At 44.8% G+C, this 16,326-nt stretch overlaps 1 protein-coding gene across 1 annotated transcript in view; it reads right to left on the minus strand.

Moving 5' to 3' along the window:
• Positions 1-16,326, minus strand: part of FLT3 (fms related receptor tyrosine kinase 3) — a 97,672-nt gene that overhangs the window by 19,008 nt on the left and 62,338 nt on the right. The window contains exons 10-19 of the mRNA XM_509601.7: positions 14,968-15,071; positions 13,719-13,827; positions 13,277-13,455; positions 12,081-12,187; positions 11,862-11,994; positions 11,667-11,771; positions 5,957-6,067; positions 4,873-5,026; positions 2,651-2,733; positions 1,134-1,261 (exon numbers count right to left, since the gene is read on the minus strand). Of these exons, the coding sequence (XP_509601.2) occupies positions 1,134-1,261; positions 2,651-2,733; positions 4,873-5,026; positions 5,957-6,067; positions 11,667-11,771; positions 11,862-11,994; positions 12,081-12,187; positions 13,277-13,455; positions 13,719-13,827; positions 14,968-15,071 (1,213 nt within the window). The remainder of the gene's footprint in view (positions 1-1,133; positions 1,262-2,650; positions 2,734-4,872; positions 5,027-5,956; positions 6,068-11,666; positions 11,772-11,861; positions 11,995-12,080; positions 12,188-13,276; positions 13,456-13,718; positions 13,828-14,967; positions 15,072-16,326) is intronic.

The raw sequence follows: 16,326 nt of genomic DNA on the forward strand, positions 1-16,326 counted from the left end.
TTTTAAAGAAAAAAGGCCGGGTGTGGTGGCTCACGCCTGTAATCCCAGCACTTTGGGAGGCTGAGGCAGATGGATTGCTTGAGCTCAGGATTTCAAGACCAGCCTGGGCAACACGGTGAATTCCCATCTCTATTAAAATACAAAAAATTAGCCAGGCATGCTGGTATGCACCCATGGTCCCAGCTACATGGAAGGCTGAGGCATGAGAATTGCTTGAACCCAGGAAGCAGAGGTTGTAGTGAGCCAAGATCACACCACTGCACTCCAGCCTGGGCAACAGAGCGAGACTCTGTCTCCAAAAACAAAACAGAGCAAAACAAAAAAAATACAATTGAAAGTAGTCTTTCCAAATTCAGAGAGAAAACAGGAGAGAAGAGGCAAGGGGAAGAAAGTGGAGGAGAAGAGGAGGAGGAGATTAGAAGACTGCAAGAAAAATGAGGGGGAAGAATTTTGGGAAATAAAGAGAAGGTAATGAAAGGCAAGCAAACGAGGAAGGAAGGTAGCCAGAGAGTGGGCTATGATCTGCTTATAGGCAGGAGACATTTGAAATCACAGAGAACAGCGGGTGGAAAGGCAGTTCAAAAAGAGTGCAAAACTGGGGTAGAGACATGGTTCATGGCAGGCTCCAGGGCCTTACCAACGAATGGATCTGGGGTTAGCAACAGAGGAGGCAGTGAGCCTGCAGGACTGCCAGCCCACAGCACGTAGGGTGAGAATTAGACAAAGACACTCAGGGTGGCTGGCTCGGTTTCAGCCTCCACTCCTCCCCTGGGTTGAATGCCCACATGCAGGGCACAACCTGAACAGCCGTTCAGAAAGGGACTGACAATGCTACGCTTTGTTTTGAGGAAGGATTTCTGAGGACTTCCTATCTCGACCTTCAGCCCTGGAAGTTTCAGGGGACTTTGTGCAGCCTGGGAGGGCTGTGCTAGCCGTGACCTCACAAGGGATCCCAAGCCTTTATGCTACTACAATTAGCCAAGAGCCAAGGTAACATGCTAGGTGACTCCAACAGCGAACAGGGGAGAAAAGGCAGACTTTAAGGGATACAAGTTAAAATAAACAAGAAAACATATATAAGCACATCTTTTCACATCTTTTTTTGGTTTGTTTTTTCTTTAAAAGGAGCATACCGACTTAAATTCCAGAAATTCCATTCCTTTGGCAACTTGATATGCAAAGCAAAGAAGATCTTCAAATGTAAGCACATTCAAGTCCTCCTCTTCTTCCAGCCTTTTTTGGTTTTCATATTCAATTTCATCTGTAAAATAGAGCCAGTCTTCACTTTTGCCAAAACTCTAAGAAGTTGCCTTATTAAATCTCTATGGGAAGGTTATTCAAGCCAGAGTTAGGTGAGGTGCTAAGACATGAAGCTATCGCATTATCTTCCCGGCAGCATTAGAGATGACCTGTTTATGCTGCCTATGAAGGGTCACTGGAGACTTGTTTTGGTTAGAGATAAACTTTGGAACTGCTTTGATGACCGATGACCTCCTGACTGATTAGTCAGGAGTTTTAGATACTTCTCTTTTGCACTAGGTAGGGCTGTCACAGTGGGAAAGGAATTAATATTAATTGTCTATCCCTTTTTTTTTTTTTTGAGAAGGAGTCTCGCTCTGTCACCCAGGCTGGAGTGCAGTGACACGATCTTGGCATGCTGCAACTGGATTCTCCTGCCTCAGCCTCCCGAATAGCTGGGACTACAGGCTTATGCTAATTTTTTGTATTTTTAGTAGAGAAGGGTTTCACCGTGTTAGCCAGGATGGTCTTGATCTCCTGACCTCGTGATCCACCCACCTCAGCCTCCCAAAGTGGTGGGATTACAGGCGTGAGCCACTGTGCCCGGCCCATCTATCCTATTTTATAAACTGTATTGTGCATTTTATATTCTTCCATTTACTCCTTCCTTTTTTTTCTTTCTTTCTTTTTTTTTTTTTTTGAGTTGAAGTCTCACTCTGTTGCCCAGGTTGGAATGCAGTGGTGCAATCTCAGCTCACTGCAACCTCTGCCTCTTGGGTTCAAGCAATCCTCCTGCCTCAGCCTCCCAAGTAGCTGGGATTGCAGGCGTGCACCACCATACCCAGCTAATTTTTGTATTTTTAGTAGAGACAAGGTTTCTTCATGTTGGGCCAGGCTGATCTTGAACTCCTGACCTCAGGTGACGTGCCTGCCTCGGCCTCCCAAGGCGTGATTACAGGCGTGAGCCACCACGCCCAGCCCCTCATTTACTCCTTCTAACAGTCCTGTGAGGAAGGTAGTGTTAGGCCTATTTTATAAACAAGAAAATTGTGATTCTGGTGGTCACATAACTTGTCCAAAGTCATCCAGTCAGAAAGCAAAGTAAGCAGAAGTTAATCCAAATTCTATGTAACTTCGGAACTCATTATCTCTTCCACTTGTCAGGTAATAAGATGGCTGTAATTAATATATGACTTTAAATGAATAATCTGACCAAATAAAATAGTCCTCAGTGTTTATTAGTTGAATGTTGACATAAAATCTACAGTATACAAACTGGCTTTTAGCTATCATCTGACAATTAGCAAATTTTAAAATGCTTTTGTGTTTACACACTTTTAAAAAATAGCTAACATAAAACTTTTGCATTCATTTCCATTTTAAAGTGCTACCACTTAGAATAAAATATTACCTTCAGAGTGAAATGAATTCCCATGAAGCCCTGAGATTTGATCCGAGTCCGGGTGTATCTGAACTTCTCTTGAACCAGGCATGCTATTAAAAAATTTTGTTTTTTCATTATTTACATTATTCTTCTCAGCAGACATTTTATTTTAAAAATGTAATTCATCAAATAAATGGATTCCAGTTATAAATTGACTTTTAAATTAAAAGCACACCATCCATTTGTCCATTTTTTGTGTACATTAAAAACATCTGTGTAACTGGGCTTGCCAGTCTAAGATAAAAGTCATCCCTGTTTTCCATATAGAATCTTACAGTTCAAAAAGGACCTCACTCAATCCTTGCCACAACCTATGAGATGGGTGGCATTTTATAAAAAGAGAAATTAGGCACAGTGAGATAAATACGATTCGAGTGGAACCAGGACTCACATCGATCTCATTCTTTGGTTTCTGAACTCAGCCCACTTTCCCTCACATAATACAGATCTTCCCGAGAGTACCGTAAGCGTTTCACCATCCTTCTTTTTTCCAGTTTGCCTTTGTAAAGCTCATTTCTTTTTACTGTGAAATTAATAAATAGCAATAATACAAATCTCTTTTAAGGTATATAAAAATTCTTCCCTGAGGAGCTCTGTAGGAATTATAAATAGATCATGATTCAATTTATTCTAATATACGAGTTTAACCCAATGTACAATTTACATATCTTTAGGAAATGGCTTCATGCTTTCAGACCACAAATATTCCAAAAGGAATAATTTCAGTGCATTTAATATTCCAGTGAACAGAACGAATCAAAGGGGCTAAGTACTGACCAGTGGATACTGGTCACACACATCGGACTCAGTAGGTTAGCCCCTCTGTTCCAGAATATGAGTGGCTTTATAGAGTTCTCATTTCTAGATGATGAGCTGGGAAGTGAGTGTAAAGGGGAGGACTGGTGTGACGGGCATGCACAGGTTAAGGGCAGCTGCACACGGACGTGCATGGGGATCTCCGTGGGGCCTGGTGGCTTTAAGACACTGGGTCTGTGTCTCAGACCTGGAAGGCCAGAGGCCTGCACTTAAAACTTACATTCTAAGAAAACAAAGCCAGGACTCTCAAATGTATCCCTAAAAAGCCCCTGGTAAAGAAAAAAGTCTCCAATAAACAAACACCCTTCAGAATAAGGGAGAACTTCCATACAGGGAGGGAAATAAGAACGCGCCAAGGCTCAGCCAGGCGCGGTGGCTCATGCCTATAATTCCAGCACCTTGCGGGGCCTAGGTGGGTGGATCAACTGAGGTCAGGAGTTCAACACCAGCCTGACCAACATGGTGAAACCCTGTCTCCACTAAAAATACAAAATTAGCTGGGCGTGGTGGCACATGCCTGTAGTCTCAACTACTCGGGAGGCTGAGGCAAGAGAATCGCTTGAACCTGGGATGTGGAGGTTGCAGTGAGCTGAGATCACACCATTGCACTCCAGCCTAGGCAACAGAGCGAAACTCTGTCTGAAAAAAAAAAAAAAAGAATGCTCCAAGGCTCAACAAATGCCTCCATCAGAATGCCTGGGAATCCATTCAGAGAAAGGTGCTACAAAGCCATGATGCTCAAGTAATTAGCAAGAAAGTTCAAGGATGAGGAGCAGATCCAGCAAACTCCTACAGCCCTCATTTATGCCCGCTAAAGCAATAAATCCCTGCAGGACCAAGCATCTCTCAGGATCCCCATAGATGCGGAGGATAAACGCAGAGCAGAGACAAGGTTACTGCTACTTTACTGTGTCCCCATCACGTGTCAATCAATCCATCCTAATATCTTAGAATCCAATTTGAGTTCAGCGTTCTTTTGCGCAGTAGTCCCAGGACCCTAGCTGCTCTCTTTGAATATGTTAAGGACTTTGGAAAAAGTCTTCATTCTTTCTACCAATACCTGTGAGGCAACCAGGTGTCCTGAAAGACTGAATAATGCACCTTTCCCCAAACCAAATAGGCGTCTACGGTGTGATGCAGGCATGGGTGGAGAGAGACTAGCTCAGCTATAGTACCTGTACTGAAGGAAAGGGACAGGACTCGTTGTTCCATGTCAACAGGGAAACTATAGCAAAGATTCAGGAAATCTCTAGGTTGCAGGACCCACAGACCTCATGGTGCCTTTAGAAACTGGTCGACGAAGTGTGTTTGAACAGCACACTTTGTCTACGTTCTATGATGTGTAATTATGAAACCCTGACCCAGCCTCTTACCTGGAATTTGGATGTGATTGGAAAGTGGGGTAAAAACTGAAATTGTGTTCCTTGAAAATCTCTGTCCAAGTCCTGTGAAATTTTTCTCTTTTACTTCTTAGATAGTTGAGAAGATCACCATAGCAACAGTATTCAAAAATCAAGTAAATTGGTCCTGAAATAGTTACAGTTTCAATTATAGGCATACACAAAGCAAACTGTTATTTCAGAAGTCTATGTAGCAGACAACATACTCTTAGGAGGGCTCGGTTCTCTGCTGACTTGCGGACAGTACAACTTTTTCTGAGCCTAGCTCTTCTTATACTTTAAATTCAGTTTCAGCTTTTGCTCAAATTTCTTTGGAAAGCAGCATCTTCTTGACATTCTCTGTGGCCCTTGTTTGTATGTGTGGCCTCACCAATACCACTGGCCTCCTGGATTCTCCAGTTGGCAACTGAAAGTAATGTTCTAGCTGTGTATTATAGGTGAACACTTGGTAACTATATGCTGATTTGCTGTTTGCTTGAGGAGGGAGAAATATATTCCCAGTCCTCTCTCAGATTCACTTTCCTCTTTTTCCTTTCTTTTAGTACCAGCCCCAGGCCTGCTGCTGCAGAAAGAATGAACCTTGGGCACATCATTTGGGTATTTCTAGGCAGAAGAGAGAGGATCAGAGGGCATGCCCCAGAGAATTCTGGGAAAGTAAAGTCTGATATCCTAGCTAGGCTGTGCCGTATTTGACGGCAGCCCAACTGGGGCAGTGGCCAGGCTCTGTAACCACTCTCACTACGCCTGTGCACCAGCTTCCAAGCTGGGAGAGAAGCACAGACACCACCATATGTACTTGCAATGTTGTTGTTGTTGTTGTTTTTAAGCAGGTGAGAATTATGCAATATATCCCGATAAAGCAGATGAATGAGGCATTCTTTATTTTGACCCCTCTGATTTATAGAGTGCTCAGTGTCTAATTCCACTTGGGTTTGAGAGTTCACACTGTGACTGAGAAAAGACAAAGAATTAAAAAGAGAGAGAGAGAGAGCAAACATCCTCTTTGTCATCAAGCTACAGTCTTTTTGATGAGGTGATTTTCGTGGAAGTGGGTTACCTGACAGTGTGCACGCCCCCAGCAGATTCACAATATTCTCGTGGCTTCCCAGCTGGGTCATCATCTTGAGTTCTGACATGAGTGCCTCTCTTTCAGAGCTGTCTGCTTTTTCTGTCAAAGAAAGGAGCATTAAAAATGTAAAACTCAAGTAAAATACGAATTTTATGTCATTAAATAAAATTTTTCTCAGCTCAGAGTCAATCTGCATTATTTATTTAAATTCAAAATTATGAGAGAAGCCAGGCATGGTGGGTCATGCCTGTAATCCCAGCACTTTGGGAGGCCGAGGTGGGTGGATCACTTGAGGTCAGGAGTTCAAGACTGGCCTGGCCAATATGGTGAAACCTCGTCTCTACTAAAAATACAAAAATTAGCCAGGCGTGGTGGCAGGCACCTGTAATCCCAGCTACTTGGGAGGCTGAGGCAGGAGAATCGCTTGAATGTGGGAGGCAGAGGTTGCAATTATCTGAGATTGCACCATTGCACTCCAGCCTGGGCAACAAGAGTGAAACTCCATCTTAAAATAAATAAATAAACAAACAAACAATATCCTGTGTTTTAAGACAGAATTTCTCCTTTTTCTTTTTTTTTTTTCCTTTTCTTTCTTTCTTTTATTTTTTGACACAGTATCTCACTCTGTCACCCAGGCTGGAGTGTAGTGACATGATCTCAGCTTACTGTAGCCTCTGCCTCCTGGGCTCAAGTGATCCTCCTACCTCAGCCCTCCAAGTTACTGGTACTACAAGCACAGGCCATCATGCCCAGCTAATTTTTATATTTTTTGTAGAGATGGGGTCTCACCATGTTGCCCAGGCTGGTCTTGAACTCCTAGATTCAAGCAATCCTCCCAACTCCGCCTCCCAAAGTGCTGGGAATATAGGCATGAGCCACCATGCCCAGCCTAAGGCAGAATTCAGACTGTAGTATAGGGCTGGGCGCAGTGGCTCACACCTGTAATCCCAACATTTTGGGAGGCCAAGGCGGGTGGATCACTTAAGGTCAGGAGTTGAAGACCAACCTGGCCAACATGGTGAAACCCTGTCTCTACTAAACATACAAAAAATTAGCCGGGCGTGCCAGTGCGTACCTGTAATTCCACCTACTCAGGAGGATGAGGCAAAAGAATCCCTTGAACTGGGGAGGCAGAGGTTGCAGTGAGCCAAGATTGAGCCCCTGCACCACTCCAGCCTGGGTGACAGAGCGAGACTCTGTCTCAAAAACAAAACAAAACAAAGACTATAGTATAAATGTTGAATCTGGTAATGCACCTTTCAACAGGACTTTCCTCTACCTACCAAAATAAAAATCCTTACAGTTGGCCCTCAAAACAAACAAAATAATAACACATGCTTTTCCTCCTCAGTACAAGTTAACAGAAGGGAGAAACGTCCTTTTTGTTTGTTTGTTTGAACTCTTGGATTTGTTGTAGTCAGAGAGAGATAACAGTGTCGTGAGCATGGTTGACTCTAGCCTGTGGCCCTCAGGTCTAGAACATTAGATTTGCCAGCAAGTCCAATGGGAGAAGGTCAAAGAGGACTAATTCCCACTATCAAGTGCTCAAGAGACCCATTAATTGACATTGAGAAATAAAACTGCCAAGCAGGCTAGAACATATTGGTTGGCCAATGCATTCTCTCTCTAGGGAAAATTCCAGATAGCTCAGCAAACTGTACTTATAAGCTGACTTAGAAGCACAGTGTGAGGAAAGTCACCATGGAATCCAAGGGCTCCCATCATTGCGGCTGATGTGCAGTTGGTCAGGGCAGCCCGGGCAGCCACAGGGGCAAGGGCAGGGTCTCTGGACTTCCCTCTCCAGGCTCCAGGCACCACCCCTCTGTGAACAGACTTTTTCTTCCAGATATAGTAACTCTTCTTTACATTCAGTGAAGATTTGGTTCGATTGCCAGGTTCCACTATTTTGTCCAGGAAGGCATCCTAACCTTTATAGTGGCTTCTCCGGTGCTGACATCCTCTATTTTGGTTGGGGCAAGCTCTCAGGGGTATCCTTGTTTCCAAGATTTTAGCTTGGGGGTGGGATTTCCTGTGGGCCCTGGGACCCCCTAATACATCATGTCTTCAGCTTCACGCTGGACAGGGATTTGGGGCTTTACTTGTTCATGTCCTATTCCTCATGGCTAAAATAATATCTTAAACTTTTTAGCATGCTTAGCTTCTTCTAAGCATTTTCATGTACCATTACCTCTTTCATTCAGTCATTCAACAAGTATTTATTGAGTGCCTACTCTGTAAGAGCCAATGTCCTAGACACTGGGGAATGAAGGAAAAACAAGACACAACCCTTGTCTTCCTGGATCTTAGAGTCTCCTGGAGAAGGCAGAGAAGTAAATAAGCCATGACAATACAGTGCCATAAATGCGATGCGGCAGGCAAGGCGTGGGTCCTCGCGCCTCTAATCCCAACATCTTGGGAGGCTGAGACAAGCGGGAGAATTGCTGGTGCCCAGGAGTTCAAGAAAGGCCTGGGCAAAATAGCAAGAGCTTGTCTCTACTTAAAAATAAAATAAAATAAAAATAAATAAATAAATAAATAAATAAAATAAAATAAAAATTAGCTGGGCTTGGTGGTGCACGCATGTAGTTCCAGTTACTGGAAAGGCTGCAGACCATCACTTGAGCCCAGGACTTCAAGCTTGCAGTGAGCTATGATGACTTCACTGCACTCCAGCCTGGGTGACAGAGTGAGACCCTATCTCAAAAAAAGAAAAAAGAAAGAAAAAGAAAAAATGCAACGTTGGGCTGGGCACGGTGGCTCACGCCTGTAATCCCAGCACTTTGGGAGGCTGAGACAGGCGGATCACGAGGTCAGGAGATCGAGACCATCCTGGCTAACACGGTGAAACTCTGTCTCTATTAAAAATACAAAAAAATTTAGCCGGGCGTGGTGGTGGGTGCCTGTAGTCCCAGCTACTAGGGAGGCTGAGGCAGGAGATGGCGTGAACCCAGGAGGCGGAGCTTACAGTGAGCCGAGATGGTGCCACTGCACTCCAGCCTGGGCGACAGAGTGAGACTCCGTCTCAAAAAAAAAAAAAAGAAAAAATGCAACGTGGCAAAGGAGTGCGGGGGTACTGTAGGGTCAAAAGGGATAGCTACCTTAGCCTTGGAGGGGTGGAGAAAGGAGCATTCAATGTCTAAACTGAGTCCTGAAGAAAAATGGGAGGTGGCCAGGTGACTCATGGTGGAAGGGGAGGAGAACAGTGCTGAGGGTTGTGAAAGAGTGGGCAAAGGGCGAGAAAGGAGAGAGCACAGCACCACAGACACAGACCCTGCCCTCATGAGGCACAGGGGCTACTGGACAGATGGGACAACAATTGGATGTTAAAAAATGTCATGACAAAGGTGATGGATTCTACGGGGGAAAGCCTGCAGAGAGCTAATGTCGCACATTGCAAGGGCCTCAATATTGTCTGTGGTGTGAGACAGAGGAAGTGGTGTTTAAGCTGAGATCTGAGGGGGCAGTGGGAGATACCTACATGAAAGGGGAAGGGGAAGCAGAAGGATCCACTTGTGCAAAGGCCCCACAGTGGGTGGGAGGACAGTGCTGGGGGAACTGAAAGAAGGCCAGCGCTCTGGGGTGCCGAGAGCAAGAGGTGGGGAGGCGGCGGTGGCCCAGCCATGCGGGTGGTGGAGGAAATGTGAAGTAGGAAAGCCATTTGATCTGCTTAGCCTTTCGCCACTGTCACTTGGACCTCAGCATGGAGAAGCCAAAGGGAGGCAAGAGTGGATACAGGAACCTGCTTTGGAAGCTTTTGTCCAGGAGAGAGCCTTGAACTAGAGTGGTGGTCATAGAGATGGAGGGACGAGGATGGAATCAAGAGACACTAATCGGAAACCTGATAGGATTAGCTCACAGGGTGTTAGAAAGAGGAAGGTGTCAAGGAAAAGTCACGGGTTTCTAGTGTGCCCAACTATATAGAATGTGGTTATTTATTCACTGGCATTCATTACCAGTCACAGAGAGGACTGCTGGTGCAGGGCCAGGGTTAGGGGAATTCACCTTGCATACACTGTGTTAAAGGGACCTTTGAGACATCCAAACATTTAACATATGAACCTGAAGCTCCGAAAGGAGACGCAAGCATGAGGGCCCTTGGTGTATGGGAGGACATCACGGGTGTAGGGGGGATGGACTGTGTTGAGTGTGTGGAGCGAAAACGCAAGGCGGTCCAGGAGCAAGCCTACAGGGATGCCCCATAAAAAGCTGGATGGAGCCTGGGCAACATGGCGAAGCCCCATCTCTACCAAAAATACAAAAATTAGCCAGGCATGGTGGCGCATGCCTGTAGTCCCCCCTACTCAGGAGCCTGAAGTGGGAGGATGGCTTGAGCCTGGGAAGTGGAGGTTGCAGTGAGCTGAGATCACACCACTGCACTCCAGCCTGGGCAACAGAGCAAGGCTGTGTTTCAAAATCAGCCACAACAACAAAAGCTGGATAGAAGAAGATGAGCCCACAAAGGACTGAGTTTCAAAATCAGCCACAACAACAAAAGCTGGATGGAAGAAGATGAGCCCACAAAGGACTGAGAAGGGCAGAGGGGTGGGAGGAAAACCAGAATATGGTGACACAAAACCCAAAGAAAGAAAGCTTCTGGATGGAGAGAAGAATCAACAGCATCAATTCATGCTGAACAATCAAGTAATGAGGACTGAAAAATATCCATTAGGCTTGGTTTGGTTTGAAGTCACTGTTGACCTTACAAGAGAGCCAGCTGGAGATGCTTTTGCTGGGTCAGCGGTGGTAACGGTGAGGCCAGCAATGGGGCTGGACGCCAGATCGGAATGGATGGAGCAATGAAGTGAGGATACAAAGGGCCCCAGTTTTCTCTCCTACCCAGAGTCTGTTTCAACCCACACCTGTAATCCCAGCACTTTAGGAGGCCAAGGCAGCCTCACTTGAGCCAGGAGTTTGCAACCATCCTGGGCAATATGGTGAGACACCATATCTACAAAAAAAAAAAAAAAAATTAGCCAATTGTCTTGGCACACTCCTGTGAGGCTGAGGTGAGAGCATCGCTAGAGCCAAGGAGGTCGAGGCTGCAGTGAGCTATGATCACAGCACTCTAGCCTGGGTAACAGAGCAAGATCCTGTCTCTAAAAATAAAACAAAATAAAACAACACACATGTAAGAAAGAACTTCTGCCTGTGGCAACTGTATCCCCAAATATCAAAGCCTATAAAAACTAAATAGGCCTGGCACAGTGGCTCACGCCTGTAATCCCAACACTTTGGGAGGCCGAGGCGGGCAGATAGTTTGAGCTCAAGAGTCCCGGATCAGCCTAGGCAACATGGTGAAACCCCGTCTCTACCAAAAATGAAAAACTTAGCTGAGCGTGGTGGTGCGCGCCTGTAGCCCCAGCTGCTGAGGAGCCTGAGCCCAGTGGGTGGAGGCTGCAGTGAGCCATGATCACACTACTGTACTCCAGCCTAGGTGACAGAGTGAGACCCTGTCTCAAAAAAATAAAACAAAATAAAAATAAACAAAGAGAGAAGTGGAAGAAGAGGTGGAGTTTTGTATTTATGACTTGAATTTTGTATTCATGACTGGGTTGACACCCCAATCCACTCCACTTTTAGCCTTGAAACATGGCAAACAGTAACCATTAAAAGGATGGAAAAGAGAAGAAGGCATGGGTGGGAAACTGTGCCTCCCATTTTTGTGCATCTTTGTTGCTGTCCTTCCACTATACTGTACCTTTCAGCATTTTGACGGCAACCTGGATTGAGACTCCTGTTTTGCTAATTCCATAAGCTGTTGCGTTCATCACTTTTCCAAAAGCACCTGATCCTAGTACCTTCCCTGCAAAGACAAATGGTGAGTACGTGCATTTTAAAGATTTTCCAATGGAAAAGAAATGCTGCAGAAACATTTGGCACATTCCATTCTTACCAAACTCTAAATTTTCTCTTGGAAACTCCCATTTGAGATCATATTCATATTCTCTGAAATCAACGTAGAAGTACTCATTATCTGAGGAGCCAGTCACCTGTACCATCTGTAGCTGGCTTTCATACCTAAATTGCTTCAGAGATGAAATGATGAGTCAGTTAGGAATAGGCAGTTCTGCAGATAGAGGAAAGAATAATGAATTTTTATCTTTGCTTTTACCTTTTTGTACTTGTGACAAATTAGCAGGGTTAAAATGACAATGAAGAGGAGACAAACACCAATTGTTGCATAGAATGAGATGTTGTCTTGGATGAAAGGGAAGGGGCCTGCAACAAAAGAGTGTCACTCAGCGATGAAACAGAATTCCTGTGTGACATTATAAATAGTGGACAACTCATTATAATCTCTCACATCCTGTTTCAGTAATAATCATTTTCAGTCCTCACAACCGCTCTACATATACGCTACTCCCCACAATCAGGCAATGTCCCTGTAAAGGACACATTTCCTCCCTAGAAAATTGCAGATTATTCTCAATCCATTCTTTAAAACCATTTACTAGGGTAAATTTACAAGAATTACATCTGGGCCAGGCACGATGGCTCATGCCTGTAGTCCCAGCACTTTGGGAGGCCAAGATGGGAGGATCACTTGAGTCCAAGAATTAGACACCAGCCCAGGCAACACAGTGAAATCCCGTCTCTAAAAAAATTCAAAAATTAGCTGGGCGTGGTGGCAGGTGCCTGTAATCCCAGCTGCTTGGGAGGCTGAGGCAGGAGAATCGCTTGAACCCTGGAGGCAGAGGTGAGCCAAGATCACACCACTGCACTGCAGCCTGGGTGACAGAGCGAGACTCCATCTCAAAAAAAAAAAAAATGCATGGATTTAAACCTACAGGATGTACAAGTCAGAGAAAAAAGAAGTTCATATCCCTTTTATGAAGGTCGCACATCAAAGTGGAGAAGTCAGTTTTGTGAGGTTGGTGATCCTAATTACTAGGGTGGGCAGCCAGGTTTCACAATTATTTAATTTAGGAGGGCTCTAAAAAGCAAACCAAAAATTATAAAACACCAAGCTGAGGGCAAATAAGGAGGCTAATCAAAAGGGAAAATGACAGAGACTCCAAGTGACAAAATCTGTTTCTCTAGAGTTAGATCTTTCCATGGAGATTCACCACACCGGGAGTTTCTGCTTCTCCCGGTCACTGTGACACATGAGTCACAAGGGCACAGGCAGGACTCCGCCCCAACCTGTGAAACAGTCTCTCTGGGGATTCTTGCCTGACTCAAGAAACCTTTTCTCACACACTGACCCTATACTCTCCTGTAAAATTCCCCAAGTAAAAGTCAGCGATGGGGACTAACTTCTAATGGGGAATTCCTGATGGTGGAATATCACAAGAGCAACTGTTGTACCTGGAGAGTTTAAAAGCATCGTCTCACAAGATGTGCCAAGGGAATTGTATGCACAGCACTTGACCAGGAACCCTTTTATGGCTTCACTCATGTTTAGAGTACTGCTCGACACCCACTGTCCAAACACTTTTCTGTTAGCCTTTCTATTCCAGACTCCTTCTGTGATCTCTTCTGTGCAGCTGAAAAAAAAAAAATGGCAAAGAATTTAGACAGGTGAGCTGTCATCAGATTGGAAGTTAGGATTTCTGCAGCGAGTTCTAAAAGAGATTCATCCAGTATAAGTTATCAGAAACAGTCTATGACCATTGAGAGTTATGGTTGATTGAGAAGGTTAGCATTTTAAATATTTCATCATTTCCTCTTAAACTGTATTCATGAAAGAGTCAATAGGTCAGAGAGTTTTATGTTCTTCCATTATAAGAGGCATCAATGTCCTTATTACTTGGGAGACTTGTCTGAACACTTCTTCCAGGTCCAAGATGGTAATGGGTATCCATCCGAGAAACAGGACGCCTGACTTGCCGATGCTTCTGCGAGCACTTGAGGTTTCCCTACAGAAAAGAATGTGTGAAATAAGCTCACTGGCTGGGCATAGTGGTTCACTCCTATAATACCAATACTTTGTGAAGCCAAGGTGGGAGGATCACTTGGGCCGAGGAGTTCAAGACCAGCCTGGGCAACACAGCAAGACCCTGTCTCTGAAAATAATAAAATAAAATAAGCTCATGGAGTATGGTACTTTCTGGAAATAGTTTCAAAGTTGCCTACAGTACAGGCTACTCATTTACTCCAGGGCAGTTTGTGCTTCTGGGAGGATGTCTCGTTTAGGATGCCTCCAGACCTCTGGTAATTTCTTCTTTCCTCCTTGCCATGCAACCTCCTTGCCATGCAACCTCTCTGCTACACACCATTTTTCCATTGCCAGCCTCTCCCTGGAGAGAGCTGAGGTACAGACCTCCACCTGTTTGCATGCCTTAAAATGATTCTTAGCTTCAGGAGAAGTTGGACTTCTCATTGTTTTATAAGCCAAAGAAATGAAAATTATTAAAAACAAATAAATGAGAGATAAAATGACTTTCAGCCTTTCCTTAACATGACCTTTCAAAATACTAAAATCAATAAAGTCATAACACTAATTCATATTCAGAGACAATGTGAAATAAGTCTTTCAGCTTCTGATGATACACACAGAAAGAGATATATGGCCAGGTGCAGTGGCTCTCGCCTGTAATCCTAGCACTTTGGGAGGCCAAGGTATGAGGATCCCTTAAGGCCAGGAGTTTGAGACCAACCTGGGCAACAAAGGGAGGCCCCCTCTCTACAAAAATGGTTTTAAAATTAGCTGAGCATGTGGCGCGTGCCTGTAGTCCCAGCTACTCGGGAGGCTTAGGAGGATCACTTGAGCCCAGGAGTTTGAAGCTACAGGGATCTATGATTGTGCCATGGCACCCCAGCCTGCGTGGTAGAGTAAGACCCGGTCTTAAAAATGAAACAGAACAAAATAACATAAAAAATAAAGAGATATATGATCAATGCCAGTAGATATGAGAGTAAAGTTTCAAAACACTTCAGCGTACAAAAACAGTATTGTAGTAGCCCTTCTAAGCCATTACTTAACTTTTCCTAGTTAAGACTAATAAAAAATTAAGGAATTAAAAAATAAAAATCAAATTCTCGGCAATTTAACTTACTTCTTATATTCAGCGTGAACATTTTGGTAAATTGGGCATCATCATTTTCTGCATGGAATATATATTCTCCTGGCTGGTGCTTATGATTGCAAAACTTGGATATGCTGTTTGAAAAAGAATTAAAGACAGATTTAGCCCAATTGCTACAGGAGATGCTGCAACTAATGACAGTGTGCATGGCAGATGTCTTCCTTGAAATGCTCCTCCCTTGCTCAAGTTCACTGGAAAAGGAAATGTCCATATTGCAGACCCTTGCTACTCAAAGTGTGGTCCACAGACACGCAGCATCAACATCGCCATTGGTATCATCTGGGAGCTTGTTACAATTGCAAGATTTCAGGTCCCTTTCAAATCACTGACTCAGAATCTGCATTTTAAGATGATCACCGTGTGAGTCATATGCCCATTCAGAGTTGGGATTGGCCGAAGATTCTCAGTGAGACCAGGAAGTTCCTGCCCCTCTTGCTCTGGATAGTCTAACTTCTCAGAACTTGCGCAGGTGGAGAAGCCTGTAGTTCAGAGGTCCCCAACCCCCCAGCCACAGACTGGTACCTGTCCATGGCCTGTTAGGAAAGGGGCCGCACAGCAGGAAGTGAGCAGCAGGCAAGAGAGCTTTACCGCTTCCTGTCAGATCAGCAGAGGGATTAGATTCCCACAGGAGCGCAAACCCCACTGTGAATTGCACACGCCAGGGATCTAGGTTGTGCGCTGCTTAAGAGAATCTAATCCCCGATGATCTGAGACAGAACAGTTTCATCCCGAAACCATCCCCCACCCCCAATCTATGGAAAAATTGTCTTCCACAAAATGGATCCTTGGTGCCAAAAACGTTGGGGACTGCTGCTGTAGCTGTCCTGCTTTCTGAAATGACAGTCCAAGCCAGGACCTATGACCAACCCTTGACTTACATAGCAATGAACAACAACGAGGGCTCAAATCCACTGAGCTTGTGCAGAAACCTCTGAGTGCTCTCAGCAGGCTCTAGTGCCTACTTGGAGCACTCATCAACCACTCAATATTTTGACACAGATAACCTGATCTTGGGGACTGTCCACCACACCCAGCAGGCCTGTGGGTTGCTGGATACTGTAGTGAGATGTTGGATGGTGCAGGAGAGGCAGGGGAGCAATGAGCTGTTGAATATGCCTTCGTGCACTCACAGTAACAAAATTGGAGAAAAAGAAAACAATTCCCTTAAAACAGAAAAAGAAATCTAAGGCTTGTTCCAAAGATATCTAACTCGACCTCCACATAGCCTACTTAAAGTTTGTTTTTTTTTCTTGAGACAGAGCTCTGTCTCCCAGGCTGGAGTGCAGTGGCGCGATCTCGGCTCACTGCAAGCTCCGCCTCCCGGGTTCC

This window comes from Pan troglodytes, chromosome 14, assembly GCF_028858775.2.
Source record: "Pan troglodytes isolate AG18354 chromosome 14, NHGRI_mPanTro3-v2.0_pri, whole genome shotgun sequence".
NCBI lineage: Eukaryota > Metazoa > Chordata > Mammalia > Primates > Hominidae > Pan > Pan troglodytes.